The following is an 18,207-nucleotide window of genomic DNA, read 5'->3' as shown; positions in this document are numbered from 1 at the left end:
AGTGCCCGGACATTCTGTCTGGATGCCGCCCCCCATGTGGCTCCTGCAGCCCCCATCATAAATGGGATGGTAGTGGCCTTCCTCCCTTGTTCCTTCAGGTGCAGCTGATGGAGACTGTTGCAGCTCTGGTGCTGTGCTGGGGGAGCAGGAAAGGCCTGCAGGGCAGCAATTCAGATGGCTGCCCATAGTGGCCTGTCCTGCAGGCGTCCAGCACGCTGCTGGCCTGGCTTCTGCCTCTTGCTCCCTACCCGTATTTCAGCAGGGCAGCAGCTGCACGCAGCCCGTCTCCACCTTCCCTGAAGGCACAGAGATGTGCGAGCAGCTGCTGCCGCAGGTGAGGGCCATGCAGAGCTCTATGACTGACGGCTGGAACTTCTGTGGTGATTCTCGTGGCCTCCCAGAACGTTTCTGGAAAGCAGTTCTGGTGAGGCACGAGGCGCAGCACTGACCACAGTTGCTCCTTCAGGTGCAGCTGATGGAGACTGTTGAGCAGCTTGGTGGATGTGCAGCTGCCTGGCCTTGAGCAAGACCTTTGATGTGGCCCAGCACATCACCACCCCCCACTTATTCCACTTCTGTTCCAGGTGGAAGGAGAGCACGGGGGATTTTAACCGTGCTGGGTGAAGGAGGCGCAGAGACATCCATGGGGGTCGGTACAGGCAGCATATGGAGAAGGATGCGGAGGGGTAACTGCTGTCCCCCAAGTGGGAGGTGACCCACAACTACGGGCACCCCCCAGGTGGGAGCTGGAGCACAACTGGGGGGTGAGATCTGGGGCACAATATCACTTGGCGCCGCAGTGCCAGGAGCAGAAGGATCCTGCTCCCTTACCTGCTATAGCAGCTCAAGTGTGGCAGCAGAGGGTTCAGCCCCTCTCCCCTAAACTCACAATGCTGTGGCTGTGCTCGTGGTGACAGCATGGCACGAGCGTGGGCAGCTATGGCTGACTCATAATCATCTTCTTGCTGGAAGGTCGGTGCTGTTCTGTGGTGAACACCAGGAGCAGGTGTGTGAGGAAAACTGAGTGGAATGGGGAGCAGGAAGTCAGGCAGCGTCCCTGGGACAGAAGCTACAGTGGATGACACGACGATGCTGTGAATTTTTGCTTCCTTTGAGAGATGCCAGCTCACAGTCCTAATGTCAGCCAGGCACGTCTGCAGGAGTGAGAATTTGCATCCAGCGGCTGAGGCAGAAATACCGGTGAGCTGCTCTCTCATCCCAGCAGGCTCTGCCTTATCAGCCTTGTTTTCCTCCTAAAGCCCCATCCTGCTCCATTGCAGACGAGATTCAGTGACCCGGGACAGGAACGCGGAGAGAAGACGAAAGTCCCAGTTCCTCCCCAGCCGTGACGCAGCGCCATGTCGGGCTCCGTTCTCACCCCGTGGTGAGGTCGCGATACAGAGCAGAGCGTACAGAACATTGGAGGTTTGATGTCGTCCCCCAGGCGGCTCAGTGCGTTTTACCGACTGGGAAATCTCTGCCGTTGTCACACGAGGAAGGGCCATAAGCTGAAGCTCTGTCGTATCGGGACAGCGCTCCTTCTCCGCCGCACGCCGCGCCGAAACTAACGGCCGCTGCTTTGTAACGGCTGACTTATATCTGCGCTACGTCAGAGCACCGCCTCAGAACTACGTCACACGGGGGCGGAGCGGCCGCCATTCCGCTGCGCATTTTGCGTTGTGAAGCGAAACGGTTCGGCTCGTCAGCAGCGAGAGGAGGAGAACAGCCTCATCTCCGCTGCCTTCGTCATGGCGTCGTTACTTGACGCTGTCGTGCTCCGTGAGGAACCCCCCGACCCGTCTGAGGCTGGCAGTGCTGCGGGTACGTGCGGGTTCGGGTATGGGAGGACGGTGGGACGTTGTGGAGCCGGAGAGGAACAGAGGCAGGAAATGAGAGAAACGACACTGGGGAGATGGGGTGGGACGTGGAGATGCGGCGAGCAGGAGAAATTGGAGAGGAAAAATGGCAAAGGGAATGTGGGGCGGGTGTTGAAGTAGCGCTGGGTAAGTTGTTTTTGTGGGAGGGAACAAAATGGTGGTGAAGGAGGGGAGACGTGTTGGCAGGCGGGGAAACAAAATGGCGGCGAAGGCGGGAAGACGGTGGGAGGCGGGAAGACAAAATGGCGGCGAAGGCGGGAAGACGTTTGGAGGCGGGAGAAGAAAATGGCGGCGAAGGCGGGAAGACGGTGGAGGGCGGGAAAACAAAATGGCGACGAAGGCGGGAGGCGGGAAAACAAAATGGCGGCGAAGGCGGGAAGACGTTGGAGGGCGGGGAAACAAAATGGCGCCGCTCATGCGGGAGGCGGGAAGTTGTGACGCACCGTGGGGCTGAGGTTGGCCTGTGCCAGGCGCTGGGTAGGAAGGAAGGGCAGGGGTTTCTACTGTGCCCTTAGCAGCTCCTCTCTCTGCAGCAGCCACTGCCTGGTCTGAGACCTGCATCCCTTCACAGCCGGACAGGCTGTCTGCTCAGCGTGATACAGCTGACAAGTGGACGAAAGCAGCAGATGGGGCTTAGTGGAAAGCATGCACAGCTGCAGGGGAGCCCCCCGGGTGTAGCTCCCTCAAGCATGGACGCCATGCAGGCTCTGCTGCCCCCTGCCTGTCACCACGGATCAAGAAGGTTCCAACAGTCAATGAAGCTTCTCACCTGTGTCTGATCACTCTTGTGCCTGCAGGCTGTAGCAGTCAGTCAGCACAGCAGCAAAATAGTGCAGCTGACTCAGAAAGAGATGATGGAGGTAAGTCTCCAGTCTTTGTTTTTTTTTTTATTTTATCATATTTGGTTGTGGAAGTTCAGGAGGGGTTCATCTTTTCACTGCCTGGTGATTTCTTCTCCATGAGAAGCTTGGGTAGTCACTGTTTCTTGGGTGCTGCATGCTGCCACTGTTAGGCTGACTTTGTGTACATAGAGCTCTTCAGTTAGAGAGGCCTGCGTGGCAGTATAAGTGTTGCTCAAGGAACTTGTGGTTGCCTCGTCCTTGTTGGTGTTGAAAGCCAGGGAGGATGGTGGTAGCCTGACCTGGTGGGTGGTATCCATGCACATGACTGGAGCTCTAACGTCTTTAATGTTGCTTCCAGACCAAACTTTTCCATGTTCCTGTGATGTGAAAATCTCAACGGTGGTTTCCTGTTGATAGAGGTGACGGAATCCTCACCCACAGTGGCAGTGCCCTCAGCAAGGGGCGGAGTTCAGAGCCCAGCCCACATGGACCTCGGCCTTCACAACAGGACAACTGGACAGAAGGCGCTCCTTGTGATCCTGCTAACATCTCCACCACTTGCCCCTGTTCCTCAGACAGCGGCCGCACACAGTCCTGGTGCAGTGCCGGTATTTTGCCTCTACCACTGGATACAAGTCCCAACCAATGCAAGAACCCCCCGCTGCCACTCTCCAGCTGTCATGGCAGGTAAGGCAGCAGGCTCCTGCTCCTCTACTGCAGCCCTCCAAGTGATCCCAGTGCCCCAGATCTCACCCCAGTGCCTATTTGGCCATTTCCCCACACACAAAGCTCATCCCTGTGGCTGACGGTGCTTCTGACACCCGACGCCACTTTACCTGGATCATTTCTACCACCACTGGCCACTGCTGCAATGCAGCCACTGTGGGCAGAGCAGTGCTGGTGTCGCTGCAACCCCTCCCTGTCCCCAGTGTCACCTCTATGTGGGGCCTCAGGCCTGTGCCCAGCCTGGGCTATGAGGTGTCCAGGGAGCACAGCTCCCACCTGGGGGGCTGCCCCAAACTGTGATCCAGCTGCAACATTAGCAGCTCTTTCCCAGGGGATGCAGCCAGGAATGCCTCCCCCCAGAGCCCCTGCAATGATCAGTGCTGCAATGATGCCCGTGAACGAACATATGGAGAAGACAGACTGAGCATCTTCAGTGCACCGTCTCTGCACCATTCCCTGCATCACCTGCTCCTCAGTTGCGCCGTTATGCAGTGATAGATATGGATTGTAGTGTGTAATGGGAGAATCCCTGTGGTGTCATCTCACAAGGATGGTGTCCTTGTGAGAGACATCCTCATGTACTGAGTGTAAGGCGCTATAGCTGTGTTTGTTCCTGAGCTGCTGGTGATAATTGTGTCCTGCATTTGCATCTGGTGGTGGAGGCAGAAACGCCATTGAGTTGCTCCCCCATCTCAGCACACTATTCCAGCGCTGCTCTGGGAGGAAGAAGATCGGGGGATTCTTCCATTGCCCTCAGCAGCTCCCATCTCTGCAGGTGCCTCATGGAATCAGCCAAAGCCCACAGTGCTGCCCACCAATAGATGGACTCAGCCCCACTGGATGACTCTGGCTGACAGTCGGAGCTTCTGTTGTTGCAGAGCTCTGCTGAGATCGCCTGCGGGGCATGAGGTGAAGCACTGACCACAGTTGTTCCTTCAGGTGCAGGTGATAAAGAAGCCACCAATGGGATCCCCGTGAAAGATGTGCTCATGTACTGTTTGAAAGGAGCCATTGCTGTGTTTGTTCCCGTGCTGCTGGCAATAATCAGCTGCTGCATTTACATCCAGCAGTGGAGGCATAAATGCCATCAATTTGCTCTGCCACCGGCATGTTCTTTATTCCAGCGCTGCTCCGGGAGGAAGGAGAGCACAGGGCATTTAGCCGTGCTCTCAGCAGCTCACATCTCTACAGGCACCTCATGGAAATGGCGAAAGCCCGCAGTGCTTGGCTTCTGCTGTGGAGGGAAAGGAGCTCTTCATTGGGGGAGATGATGGGACAAAGGGAGATGGGTTCAATGGAAAGGAGGGGAGTGCCAGACGGGTGAGAACCACCTGGGGCTACTTCTGCTGTGCCTCTCGTATCCGATATGCAGTGCTGGGTGAAGGAGGCGCAGGGACATCCATGGGGGTCGGTACGGGCAGCTCTGGTGCTGTGCTGGGGGAGCAGGAAAGGCCTGCAGGGCAGCAACTCAGGCCTGGCTCCACTGCTGGCCTGGCTTCAGCCTCAGCCTCTGCTTTGCTCCCTGCTGGTCATGGGAAAGTCAGGGAGCGCTGTGATGAACAGAGCTGTGTTGTGGTTACTGGGGACAGCTGGGCTCAGTGGCTGTGTGGCATCGATGCACCACAGCAGCTCATCATGAAGACTTTGCTCTTCAAATACTGTCAGTGTCTTTGGTCCCCTCTGTTGGACATTAACCAGGTGAGCACCTGCTGCTGCATTGGAGGTGCTCAGAGGATTGTTGGGTTGGGCAGCTTGGTGGATGTGCAGCTGCCTGGCCTTGTGCAAGGCCTTTAATGTGGCCCAGCACATCACCACCCCCCAGGCCCAGCAGTGTCCTACTCCACTAAGTGGTGCAGAATGAGCCCAGCAGCCCCCAGCCCCACCAGCCACTGCCATCCTACAGGGGATGGTAGCAGCCTCCCTGGGGTTGGGGACCACATCCCCCTCCTGGACAACAGCTTCTACCATCAGCTGTGAGTGTCCAGCTTTCTATTGTAATTACAAATCAATCAATAAAAGCATTATTTCTTAATTGTGTGGCTGATGATGATGATGATGCTCCAACTCCTGCTGGTGTCACAGGGCTGCACCGCTTTGACTCTGGGCAGCCACCAACCATCCACCTGCTCACTGCCCCCCTCACACATCTGTCACAGCAGCACCCGTGGAGTTATAGTACAACTCCCCCCAGCAGATCACTGCATTTAATGCCAACCCTCCAGCTGCCCCTTCACAGGGCTCCTCAGCCCCCAGAGACAAGCCCTGCTCCTGCTGCTCCCTTTACACCTGTTTTATTTTAGCCCCTCTTGCTTTAGATTCCTCTGCCCCTGGCCACAGATGTAACAAAGTCAGTAGGAATTTATTATTGGGGAGCTCAGTATCAGTCATGTCAGGGAAAGACCAGACAAAGGTAAAGGACCATGAGAACTGGAAACGTCGCTAAGTCACTCAGTATACTGGGTTACAGGCAACCAATGACGGAGTTCAGAGGAACTGCACAACTCTGCTCCTCATCCCAGGAAGGAGGGATGGGTGGAAGGGGGCAGGCTGAGCAGCAGCTGGCCGTCTGTATGGCCTCTGTATGGCCTCCAGGTTTAGTAGGTGGGACCACATCTGCAGTTCAGTCACCCACAGAGCAGCAGGGCTTCTCAGCGATGCTGGGAGGAGGAAAACCTGCCCCTGCTGCAGAACAAGCACTGCCCAGCTGGGGAGCAAAGCTCCAGCATGGGGGTCAGCCTGGCTGAGCTGCTCCACACGCGGCTCAGTCTCCTTGTCTCACGATGACATCAGACAGGTCCTCCGTGCTGTTCAGTTTCAGGTTCTGAAAAGGAAATAAACAGCTGCTTTCAGGAGAGCCTGGGAGCTGAATGATAACATGAAGCAGTGATGTGCTTCACACCCCGCTGCCTTTCCCCCCTCCTCACATCTGGCAGCAGTCAGAAGTGAAGCTGGAAATACTGAGCTTTTTATTCCCAGCACATCCACCTCATTTGTGCTCACTATAAACATGAAACAGGATCAAACTGTAAGATTCTGATGTAAAAATGCTGCGTGCTTTGCCCGCTGCTCCTACCCCCATCTTGCAAACACACACTGCACTTACCTTCTCATTTGCCAAGTGCAAGAGGCAGGCGAAGGCCAAAGGGACAGACAGATTTTTAGCCATCACAGAAGGCAACCTAAGGAAGAGAAGGGAGGTCAGGATTCCAGAGCCTGAGATTGTGGGTAGAAGATGTCAAAGATAAGCTGCACGTTATCCCCAGTCTCTGATATTCTCTACCTCATTCATCCCATTAGCAAAGACTCAGCCAAGCCAAACACAACCTGTCCAACCTTCTGTAGGGCTCCGTACCTGTAAATCAGTTCCTTTGTGACGCTGCTGAAGGCCTTTTCCCCTGTCACCACTGACTTGTCGCTCTGTTTCTCCACATCTTCAATCTGTTCAGCACAAAGACACACAATGCTGAGGCAGCTTTTGCTCCCCAGGGCTCAGCCTCACACTCAGAGAACTGCATATCACTGCTCACAGTCCATCCTTCACAACTACCCCATGGGAGCAAGGCTGTTATTAAGGAATTACCACTAACATGCCCATGACAATCCCCTTGGGAGCCAAGTATTGTTACATGCAAGGTATGCTCTGCTCTTCAGGCCTGTTAAAGCACCCAGCTCTGCCTCCACTCACCTGTGCCACTGAGTTTCTCTGTATATCAGTAAGAAGGTCCCACATGCTTTGTTTCAACCTCTTCATGTCCATTTTCTTGGCTGTCTTCGCGTACTGAATCGCAATCTTATTGACCTGAGGGAAAGGCATTCGGGGTTAGCACAGAGCAACTGAGCAGCAACAGCGTCCTCAATCACAACCAAAGGAACAACCCAAACTTGATTTTCCTACAGCAGTAACATCATCCCAGAATAAAGCATCCACCAGTAAAACCCTGGAGACCCTGCAGAGCTGCTCAGTCAGCAGCTCACAGCTGGGCACAGCACGAGTCCTTACCTTCTGAGGCTCAGCGATGAGGTTCATCTCCCCGTACATCGTGATATCAACTCCATCAACCCCATTGAGCTCGTGATCTTGACCCTCGGGGTGAGAGGTAAGGTTGAACTCTGTTTGGCCCATGAATTGAACGGGCTCGTTGTCATCATCACTGTCTGCAGCCTGGTCAAAAAGAGAGACATCAGTGAAGCCACCCCCAGACATCTCGGAGGAGCTGCAGATTTCCTGCACTGAGTGCCCACCCCTCAGGAGGGCGGTGATAGCTGCACTGCCCCGTGGATGAATGATCTTCAGCCTCTTCTGACAGCAAAAAGACCGAATTAAAGCTAAACCCACCAGAGATCTAAAGCACAGACTATCAGAAGGCTGTTCTACATGGAAAGATGAGAGATGAAGGCTCTCCCACCACTGTGGGGCCATATGGGACCTGCAGCATTGGCCTGGCAGAAAGCTGAAGGCAAATGTAGGCAATAAAGAAATGTAGGCTCCCAGCTACCTGTGCTGCAGGGCAGAAATTGGAGGTGTCATTGGGGTTATTGTAATCATATTCGCCGATCTCATCTTCGTGATCCAACGAGCTTCCGGCCTCAGGCAGCCTGAAGAGCTGCAGAGATGAGACTGCAACATCAGGAAAGAGGAAACGAGAGGTTTTCCCCAAGCATTGCCCACATCTCATTCACTGCCACCCCTTTCTCCAGCCTGCTGCCTCTTCCTCCTCATGTACCACCCAGCAATCCCCCCATAGAGCACAACAACCATGCACAAGAAGGTTAGTTCACTAACAAGCATCACACTGGCTCATTTCTTGCCCTGAGGAGCATCCCAGAGGCACTTCAAGCAGATTAAAGAGTGATTCTGTACACAGAACATTACAAAGATTCTGGAGAAGCCTCTTACCTTAGCAGCTGGTTTAAGGAACAGCTGGACGATGTTGTTCGGGTTGTAGTTGAAGTCTGCAGGAAGTGTGGTGCTCTTCACGTTCTGGTTTTCCAGAATGGATTTACTCAGAGTTAAAGCAGCCTGCAGAAGGTAATGCCATAATCCATGTGATTTCCAGTACTCAGATGTGAATCAACTTCTTACATGGGCAGATGGCGACATGACAAGGATGAATGGTTTTAGTATAAAAAGACAGATTTACATTCAATATTTAGAAGAAATTCTTTACTAGAGGGTGAGCGAGGCTCTGGAACAGATCACACAGAGTTCTTCACAGCCTGGTTGGATGGGGCCCTGGGCAGCCTGAGCTGATGGTGGGTAGCAAGAAGCCCATGGAATGAACACATCTTTAAGGTCCCTCCCAGCTCAAGGCATTCTATAATTCTTCAATTCTATGACCAAACGTGGATATTTGTTTGAAAGAAGTTTTGAAGTGCTTCCAAAGATGAGTTTTACGCTGCATGCAGTGACTTCAACACAGCTTTCTGTGCCTGTGGGGTCTCGGTTCACGACAGGGTAATATTGGCCAGAAAGAATCCAGCCTGATTCTTCACTTTGAGGTTGGTAAAACTCTAAGATTTGGAGCCACAAGACCCTGCATCAAGGAACGTGCGTGGTGCTGTGCTTACAGAGCCAGCTTCCTTAAGAGAACAATGGTGAGCCACCTGCTGATGGCAGCTCTAAGATGCACAGAAGAGAACAGAGGCAGAAACTCAGTGCATACCTTTGTCTTACGGAAATAGGTCTCAAAGTCAATATCCTCATCGAAGTTCACTTCAAATGCTTTCTTTGCCTTCTTCTTCTTGTTCTCTTTCTCAGAGTCAACGCTTGCTGCAGAAAGGAAGGAAACTCCCAACGTGAGCATGCAGAGTTGTCTCATCTCTGCTGCCTTTGCTTTATGGCTCACAGAATCACAGGGTTGGAAGGGAACTCTGGAGATCATCCAGTCCAACTCCCCTGCTAAAGTCGGATCCCTAGAGCAGGCTGCACAACCCATCCAGATACATTCTGAATATCTCCAGAGGAGAAACCATAACCTCACTGGGCAGCGTGTTCCAGTGCTGTTAACCACAAAAGAAAGAAGTTCTCCCCCACATTCATACAGAACTTCCTCTGTTCCTTTCCTTTGAAGGGAGATGCTCCTGTCCTTATCATCTTTGCAGCCCTTATCTAGACTGTCTCCAGCAGTTCTCCACCTTCTATGAAATGAAAAGCCCATAAATACAGTCAGTACTCCACATGTGGCCTCAACAGGGCAGACCAGAGNTATTGTCCATTTCCCAACAGAAAGCAGCAGCACATTGAGCTGCAGTCTTTGAATACATACATACATTTGTGTCGAGGTTTGAAGTGCCAGTGCTCCGGGCCAGCCCACATTGACAGAATTCGGGGGCTGAAGTAGGAGTATTCCCCTGGTTTCATGGAGAGATGAAGGCACATGGTCCCGATGTCTCCTTCTCCAAAAGAAATCGCATCAGTTCTGGAAAGAAGCACACACACTGCTCAGTAAAATCCTTCCTTTGAGATACATTGGGCCTGAGTGTGTTTAACACCCTGTCCAGCTCTGTACAGACAGCAGCCTGCAAGACTCCTGCTTTTTATCAGCAAACAGTGAGTATTGCACTGTCTGGAGTCTGTGGGGCTGCTGCAAAAAGAGCTGGGCAGGGCAGGCTGAAAATGGGAGCAGAGAGAGCAGACAAGCAACCAAAGAGGGAACATGACCATACAAGAAGGTTCTTCTGGAGGGCAGAGATGTGTATTCCTCAGTGTACCAAAAACTTGATCAGAAAGCAAACTATCACCAGATGGAAAACAGGCACACAGGAAAGTGAAGATCCTCCAGAGAGCCATCTTAACTTGTTGCTGGCAATCAAAGCAAAGCTATAAAGGTGCAGTGACTACCCACCTCTTGCTGTTCTCATGGACTACCATGAGAGATTTGTCTCCTGCAAATTCCCCAATATTTTCTGCTGCTACACTCCTGGGGGAGTCCGCATTGAAGTCATCATCTGACAGGGCAGGAACATCATCTTCCACATCACTGTCTCTTTCTGCATTGATATCGAATACTTGGTCGCTCTTCTTAAACTTATCCAGCAGGGCTGATACTGACTGCGAGAGAAGGTGCTCAGGGGAAAAGCCACAGCACCCCACAGCACACCTTGCTGCCCCACACAGCTCCAGGATCGCTCTGGAGTGACAGAGCAGAGAATACAGCTCAAGTATTCGATCCTGCACAGAGCCAACTACGTACCTCCTCATGGGATTCGGCGTCCCACTTCATGAACTGGAAATCAGCCAGCGTAGAACAGATGGGGTGTTTTAAAACACACTTTTCTAGCAGCACTAGAGGTAGGAAGAATAAAGAAATATCAGACACAGGATGAAATAAGCAATAAGTAAAACAAATGCCAGGTGTTATTCTTAGTTTCAAAAGCACTTAGGGCTCATTTCTCAGCAGAAAGGGATGCTCAGTCAGATCTCTGACAGAAGAGTGGGCATAAAACTGTGAGTCTTAACAAAGTAATGGGGTTTAGGAATACTGACAGGGTTAAAGCACTCTATAAAGGTCAGCCCTTAACCTGGAGCACACTCATCTCAATTACATGCTGTGCAACAGGTTGAGCTGCATGCAGAGATCTAAAAGGCTGCGAGGGTCACAGCCCTGATAGCAACCAGCCTCAGTCCAAACAGGATCACAGCAAGGTGCCACAAGGTGGCCAAGAAGTCAATAAAAGCATAAGCAAGTTGGCTGAGACTAAAAGGAGTACGCTTGGCAGATGAAAATGATGTCTGGATGGCAGAATTGCTTAGTGGTTACCAGCACTCACGCTTCAAATCTGTCACATTCACAGGATCATTGTTGGGCAGAACAAGGGTTTCCGAAGATGGGAGAGGCACGATCTTGGAGTCAAAAAGGAGCTCGCTATTACAGCTCTGTGTACGTAGGCTGGTGAGGAAGATTCCAGCTGTGCTGCATTCATCAAAAGATGCTGCTGTTTTCTGGAACATGGGGTCAACCTGCAAGCACAGAATCAAGGAATGGAACAGATGGATGGTGAGATGCAGAAGATTTGTAAATACAAAGCCAAAGGGAGAATGACCCCTGAATGTTTCTCACAACTGCCTCCCACAGGAGGAATAGACACAATTAAGGACCACTGTGTTACAATAGCAGAACTCAGCTGTGCACATGAATCTAACAGCCCAAGAGGGGACAGCACTGTAAGGAAAACAATAGAAAGGCAAAAAACGAGGTGAGCATTCCTTGCTCCACCCACCTCACATCTCCGATTGGTCTCTGTCACATTGATGTTGTTCAAGTTCTGTTCAATCGTTTTGAAGGAATGTTTTTTCTTTGTTTGAACTTTCTTGGGAGCTGTATTGTCTTCCTCTGAAAGCAATATAAGCTGTGGTTAGAAAAACTTGCAAGGATATCCTATGGCTGAAGGACAACACAACTGAACTTGACTTTGTGTGCAGACACAAAAGCCCAGCAGGCATAAAGCTACCCAATAGGTGTCCAGCAGCACAAACCACCAATAATTCAGTGGCTGCTCAATGAGTTTCTTTTGATTTTGTCTCTTCTGTCCTAACAACACATTTCTGTTTCAAAGCAAAGGACAGCAAAGCGTGGGGTGTTTCATTCTCAAACGTTTCAGGTTAGGTCATCCCTGTTTTGCACTCAAAACGAGCTGGCCAAGCACTCAAATACAGGGCTGAGCATCAGGTTTTCATCTCAAATGTTCCCAGACAAAGAAACTCAGTATTTCACAGCCCTTAAGAAGAAATAAATACATCAAGCTAGCAGTATTCTCCCAGATATATATATATGTATTAGTAGAAAGAAACAGTGCTTTGAAATTCAGGGGTGTTACAGAAGAACACGGGAAGGATTATGGGTGGAAAAGGAGTGAATGGCACACCTTCCTCTGGGCCTCCCACATCTTTTGTAGGTGCAGGCTCCTTGCCTAAGCCTCCAAGAACTTTGTATGTATCAGCATGGACCACATCCACACGCACAGCGTAGATCTTCGCGCTGGCATCGATGGTGCCAGCTGCCATCTGACAGAGGAAAAGAGGATGCAGTTTTTAGTGAGAAAGAAACAAGATACATCATGAGGTAAATGCAGACAAGATGCAGACCTGAGTTTTCAAACACTCTTGGAGCAACAGTGTTATTTATTAGAGCTAAAATTCAAAGACCCAACGCCGCCGTGACCAGCTCACCTTGAAGTTGATCAGCTCGGAGTCCTTCTGTTTCAGTATATCTGTCATGTAGTCTATCAGATGTAAGCCAAAAACATTCTTGGTGTTGATTTTCTGCAATACAAGCACAGGTGAGAACCAAAACCCAGAACATGATGCTGTCAACCCGCAAACCACCAACCTGTGGGGTGCTCACAGCCCACTCTGACCTGCTTGAAGGGCCCAAAGCAGCTTTACACCAAGTTGTGTGGTGCAGCTGATACATCAGAAAGGAGGAACGCCATCCAGAGGGACCCCCAAAAACCTGAAAGGTGGGTCTGTGTGAACCTAACGAGGTTCAACATAGCAAAGTGCAGGGTTTTACACTAGGGTTGGAGTAATCCCAGATATGTATGCAGACTGTGGGAAGAAATAGCCCTACAGAGAAGGACCTGGGGGTCCTGCTGGATGAAAAACTTAACACGAGCCAGCAGGATGCCAATGGAGCCTGGGCTCCATCAGTAGAGTGATGGCCAGCAGGGAGAGGTGACTGTCCCTCTTTATTCTGCCCTCATGAGGCCTGATCTGGAGTATTAGATCCATGACAGGGACCCTCACAACAGAAAAGATGTGGAGCTGATGGAGAAGATCCAAAGGAGGGTGTGAGGATGATCAGAGGGTTGGAATACCTCCCTTACAAAGACAAGCTGAGGGAGCCGGGCTTGTCAGCCTGGAGAAGGCTGCAAGATCTCACCGGCAGCATTTAAAAGGGGTTTATAAACAGGAGGGGAATCAACAGGGTACACAGCGATAGGACAAGAGGGAATGGCTTTAAACTCAAGGTTTAGATTGGATGTCAGGGGGAGGTTCTTCACAGGGAGAGCATTGAGGTGCTGGAACAGGCTGCCAAGAGATGCTGTGGATGCACCACTCCTGGGGGTGCTCAGGACCAGGTTGGATGTGACCCTGGGCAACCTGGGCTGGTAGCAATCACAGAACGACCCGGGTTGGAAGGAACCTCAAGGAGCAATCTGGATGTTGGTGGCCCCACCTGTGACAGGGAGCTGGAACTTGTTTGCCATCCAACCCGAGCCATTCTATGATCACTGCGGAGCTGTGACACATCGCAGAGCATCACCCCAACCCCAAAGCACGGACCCTCCACTCACGTTCTCGGCAGACAGTTTGATGCAGGCGGCGTAATGCTTCGAGATCTGCGCGTTCGTCCATCCCGACAGAACCGGCAGCGACGCATCCGCCGGCCTGAGGGAAGGAAACTCGGCCATAACATTGAAACCGTGACACTGAAACCAAGGCCCACCGCAGCCCCCCCCCCGCAGCCCGGCCTTATGACTTGTGGAATCAAACTCTATAATCCAGAGACGAGTTATAAAGCAAGTATGTTTCTTCCAGCATTGCGCAGCACTGGGTGCAAGGGGGATAGCTCGGTCAAGCTAATACATAATCAATAGTCTCCTCCTCAGTTTGATTACATATTCATTACATTCCCTATGGCCCCATTCCTCACAACCCCATTCCCTCATTCCCCCTGACCCTTGCTGTTGTTTTGGGGTGAAATTCTTCTTGGTGTTATCTGCTGCTGTCGTTCTCCCACGTCAGCATCATCTTGCCCAGGTGTATCTAATCCTTCTTCTTGTCAGAGGTCTCTGGACAATTTCTTCTTATCTTTATTGCCCTCTTCTCTGGTTTTATTTTGACTAAGTGTAATTCCCCCTTTCCCTGCACTTTTCCATGTAAACTATCCACAGTTACCCTTTGGTTTCTGTGAAGTTCCCCTTTCCCTTCCTATAGCAAAGTGTTCCCTTGTCTCCATTTTAAGGCTTTGCTCACTCTTCACTCACCTGGACACCGGAGAGCAGAGACTGAGCGGCGACTCGGTGCCGCCGAGCTGCAGATCCACCGCCCGAGAGCGCCGGCGCTGCCTCCTTTCCCTCTCATCATCGTTCCCGGGACACTCGACCAACGTGGGGGTGGCCGGGCGGCTGAGAGAACGAGACAACAGCGACTCCACCGCCTCCGCTCTGCCCCTCCGAGGGGTCGCGGCCCTCATGGCGGACTGAGGCAGCGCCCACCGAGCAGGAAGTCCTCCCTCCTTGCTCCCACCCTCCCTTCACCTGCGGACCAATCAGAGCGCGCCTTCCTCCCGCTCCACCAATCCGGAGCCGCGGAGGGTCGCACGCCGGGCCACCGCCTCCGAGTTTAAATTAGGCGCGCGATGTAACGGTCGCCGCCCTCAGGTGCTGTGGGGGCTGTTGTGTCAGCTCTGCTCGCAGTGCTTCTTTGTGCTTTATCTCATTAAATCTCCTTATTAAATCTCATTAAATCTCATTAAACCCCTTTATCATCCTGCTGACAATAGCCAGGACATGGGGAAATGGTTTTAAGTTAAAAGAGGGAAGATTTAGGTTGGATGTTAGGGGGAAGTTCTTCACTAGGAGAGTGGTTAGGTCCTGGAACAGGCTGCACAGGGCGGTTGTGGATGCCCCGTCCATGGAGGTGTTCAAGACCAGGTTGGACAGGGCCATGGGCAACATGATCTGTGGGGGATCTATGGGGTCTATGGGGCCTCTATGGGGATCTATGGGGTCTATGGGGATCTATGGGGTCTCGATGGGGATCGGTGCGGTCTATGGGGTCTCTATGGGGTCTATGGGGTCTCTATGGGGATCTATGGGGTCTATGGGGATCTATGGGGTCTCCTGGGCAACCTGATCTAGTAAATGTGTATGTTTGGTGGCCCTGCTAGGCAGGGGGGTTGGAACTACATGATCCTTGAGGTCCCTTCCAACCCGGGTCATTCTGTATGATTCTGTGTGATTCTGCAGGCTCCTCATGGAATCAGCCAAAGCCCGCAGTGCTGCCTGTGAATGATCATCACACGCAGCCAAATGGACTCGGCACCAGCAGCCTCAAGTGCCAGGACGTCCTGCCCAGATGCAGGAAGGAGTGCAGGTGTAGTAAAGTGACTACGAAGCATTTAATAGTTTAAATTAATTTAATGTAATTAAACAGAAAGTAACAGAGTTTAACATAAAAGAATTTAACATAAAATAACATAATATAAACCAAAATAAAATATCATAAAATAACATAATATAATAGAGGCCAAGGTGTTGTTGGTGGACAGCCCAGGTTTGGAGGTGTAGGGCTGGGGCTGATGTTGGAGCCCCTGGAGCGCTGCTGCTGCAGGAGCCGGCGAGGAGCCCAGGGCTACAGGGATCTTAACTGCTGTCTCTGGCCGTGTCTCCTGCGGTAGCACATGGGCTGTTTCCAGCTTCTCCAAACGCGGCGCTTTGGGTCTGGAGCATCCTGGCCCTGAGGCAGCTTCCTCTTTGTGGCCTGGATGCTGCCATTGCACAGGGCGGTCGGCGCGTGCAGCTCAGTTGGGCTGGGGACAGCTGCCGTACTCTGGCTGTCCAGCTCAGACAGCAGCTTGTCAAGGAATGCCATCACATCCGCGCCAGCAGCATCTTTGGTCCCTTCCGTTTGGATGTTAACGGGGTCCTGGTTCTGCTGGGGGACCTCCTGAAGACTCGCCACTTCTGAAAAGCCAAGAACATCCCCAGATGATGATCACAGCCTTCCCACAGCCACTCGGTGCAGACACCCCCCCCCAGCAGCTCTGAAGCCTCCAAACTCACCTCTGTTGAGCCACGCGAGCAGATCATCCATGTCCGAGATGTCATCCGGGATCTCAGAGTTGGATGCTGCTGCTGGAAAAGCAAGAACATCCCCAGTGGGTCAACGCCAGCCTTCCCACAGCCACTCAGTGCCAACACCCCCTTCAAGCTCTACAGCCCCCAGACTCACAGCTGTTCATGGATGTCAGGAGATCCTTGATGTCCTCCGGGATGTCTGAGCTTGGTGTCGCTGCTGGAAAAGCAAGAACATCCCCATTGTGGCAATGCCAGCTTTCCCACAGCCACCCGGTGCGGACAGCCTGCAACCCACCCTGCAGCCCCCAAACTCACCACCAGATCCCGGTGCTGCGGTGCTGCAGGTGAGTGGAGCCGTGGTGGGTTTGGGGCTCACGTTGGTGGGTGCTGAGTTCCCCTGGTCCTTTGTTTGCACCACAGCATCTCCGAGGGGCTGACCTTCCTGNAAAAAAAAAAAAAAAAAAAAAAAAAAAAAAAAAAAAAAAGGGAGAGGAAAGGGGACAAATTGGGGGGGGAAAACCCTTGAGGGCATTAAAGGTGGGGGCATTGGGTGGGCCCACCAAAGTGGTCCCACCAAGGCCCTTTAATATTTCTGTGGTTTTTTTTGAGATGTGCCAGGCCACCTAATCCACACAGCCCAGTATACTCTATTGTCCCTTTCCCCGCCCAGGCTGTAGTCAGGGCCCCTCTATTGGTTACCTCGATGGCTTGCAGCAACTGGAACTTTCCCCCTTTTGGAAGAGTTCGCCTTGGTGGTTGTTTTGCATTGTAATTCTTTCACTCGTGACTGAAGTGCAGAAGTGGATGAATTAAACTACTTCTTCATATCCTTCCCATGATTACACAGTAAATACAACAAAACAAAACGCATGGTCTTATTGTTGTCATTTGCTTGAATACGAGGACGTCTCTTTTTTATGGTTGAGATTTTCGATGATATGGGTCAGGAGGAACTCACATTGTTTAGCTTTCTCAATAGACGATCGTGGGAATCCTGGTCTCCATCATCTGGTACCACCGTGGATTCATCTACATCAGGCACGAGTGAAAGAATTACAATGCAAAACAACCACCAAGGTGAACTCTTCCAAAAGGGGGAAAGTTCCAGTTGCTGCAAGCCACCGAGGTAACCAATAAAGGGGCTGGGAACCAAGGACACATCTTTTGTGTCACTCACCCACCTGTGCCACCTACAATGAAGTAGATGTCATTTTGCTGGAGTCCATCAATACCATGTCCATCATGGACAATGCTGCGAGAAAGCAGCGGTGAGCTAAAGCGGGCAGCGATGGGGCTGAATGGGGCCGGGTAATGTCCCGTCCTTTGGGGGTGGGCACAAAACAGCCGCATTTCCACCTTTCAGCCCCGAAATCCCCCGGTTCCCACCCAGCCCCATCCCGGTACCGAGCAGCGCTGCGTGTCATGGCCGGGAATAGCACGGGAGAGCTGCCAGCCCCACTGAGTAAAGCGTGGAGTCATCGCGACTGCGCTCCAAACGCCTGACATCACCACGACCCCTCCCCCGAAAACATAAAGACCCCCCAAAAAACATAAAGACCCCAAAAAGAGGTGCTCGGTGCCGCTCCTCACTCTTCCCACACCAATAGGAGCAGGGGGTTGGTTTGCTCTGGACAGGGCAGCATCCTTCGGATCCCCCCATCCCATCCATCCCATCCCATAATATCCCATCCACCCCATCCCATCCATCCCATCTCATAATATCCCATCCCATCCAATCTCCATCCTTCTTCCTATCCCCACTGCATCCCGTTCTCATTCCACCCCCATCCTCTTCCTCACCCCCATCCATCCCCATTATCCCCATTCCATCCTCACTTTCATTCCATCCTTATCTCCAACCTATCCCCATTCCCATTTCATCTTCCCATTATCCCATCCTCATCTCCACCCCCATCCCACCCCATCCTTATTCCCATCCCATCCCCATCCCACCTCAT

At 52.1% G+C, this 18,207-nt stretch overlaps 2 protein-coding genes and 1 long non-coding RNA gene across 4 annotated transcripts in view; 1 reads left to right on the top strand and 2 right to left on the bottom strand.

The window, feature by feature from the left end:
* Positions 1-1,624: 1,624 nt before the first annotated feature.
* LOC107323614 lies at positions 1,625-5,482 on the top strand. The gene is made up of 3 exons (XR_001559307.2): positions 1,625-1,821; positions 2,411-2,737; positions 3,078-5,482. It is a non-coding gene; the product is annotated as an uncharacterized LOC107323614 (long non-coding RNA).
* A 303-nt stretch (positions 5,483-5,785) lies between these two features.
* NCAPH (non-SMC condensin I complex subunit H) lies at positions 5,786-14,696 on the bottom strand. Of its 2 annotated transcripts, none has more exons than XR_001559308.2 (17): positions 14,435-14,696; positions 13,742-13,835; positions 12,615-12,707; positions 12,311-12,449; positions 11,666-11,778; positions 11,216-11,405; positions 10,639-10,730; positions 10,291-10,496; positions 9,716-9,864; positions 9,109-9,215; positions 8,343-8,465; positions 7,942-8,063; positions 7,446-7,607; positions 7,131-7,244; positions 6,798-6,883; positions 6,549-6,624; positions 5,786-6,266 (listed from the first exon to the last, which is right to left on the bottom strand). XR_001559308.2 is itself a non-coding variant. In XM_015882881.2 (17 exons), the coding sequence occupies exons 1-17, from the start codon at positions 14,641-14,643 to the stop codon at positions 6,207-6,209; spliced, it is 2,121 nt and encodes a 706-aa protein (XP_015738367.1). In that variant the 5' UTR covers positions 14,644-14,694; the 3' UTR covers positions 5,786-6,206. The 2 variants fall into 2 exon arrangements, 1 of the variants encoding a protein (XP_015738367.1); XM_015882881.2 differs by having other exon boundaries at positions 7,942-8,049; positions 14,435-14,694.
* Positions 14,697-15,777: 1,081 nt separating this feature from the next.
* The window catches only part of LOC116654333 (BUB3-interacting and GLEBS motif-containing protein ZNF207-like), a 6,036-nt gene continuing 3,606 nt past the window's right edge, over positions 15,778-18,207 (bottom strand). The window contains exons 2-5 of the mRNA XM_032448896.1: positions 16,565-16,687; positions 16,404-16,466; positions 16,235-16,306; positions 15,778-16,135 (exon numbers count right to left, since the gene is read on the bottom strand). Coding sequence (XP_032304787.1) covers positions 15,804-16,135; positions 16,235-16,306; positions 16,404-16,466; positions 16,565-16,687 — 590 coding nt within the window. The 3' untranslated portion in view covers positions 15,778-15,803. The remainder of the gene's footprint in view (positions 16,136-16,234; positions 16,307-16,403; positions 16,467-16,564; positions 16,688-18,207) is intronic.

Source organism: Coturnix japonica, chromosome 22, assembly GCF_001577835.2.
Source record: "Coturnix japonica isolate 7356 chromosome 22, Coturnix japonica 2.1, whole genome shotgun sequence".
Classification (NCBI taxonomy): domain Eukaryota; kingdom Metazoa; phylum Chordata; class Aves; order Galliformes; family Phasianidae; genus Coturnix; species Coturnix japonica.
The sequence above is the reverse complement of the archived record's forward strand: the minus strand, read 5'-3'. Positions and strand labels throughout refer to the sequence as shown.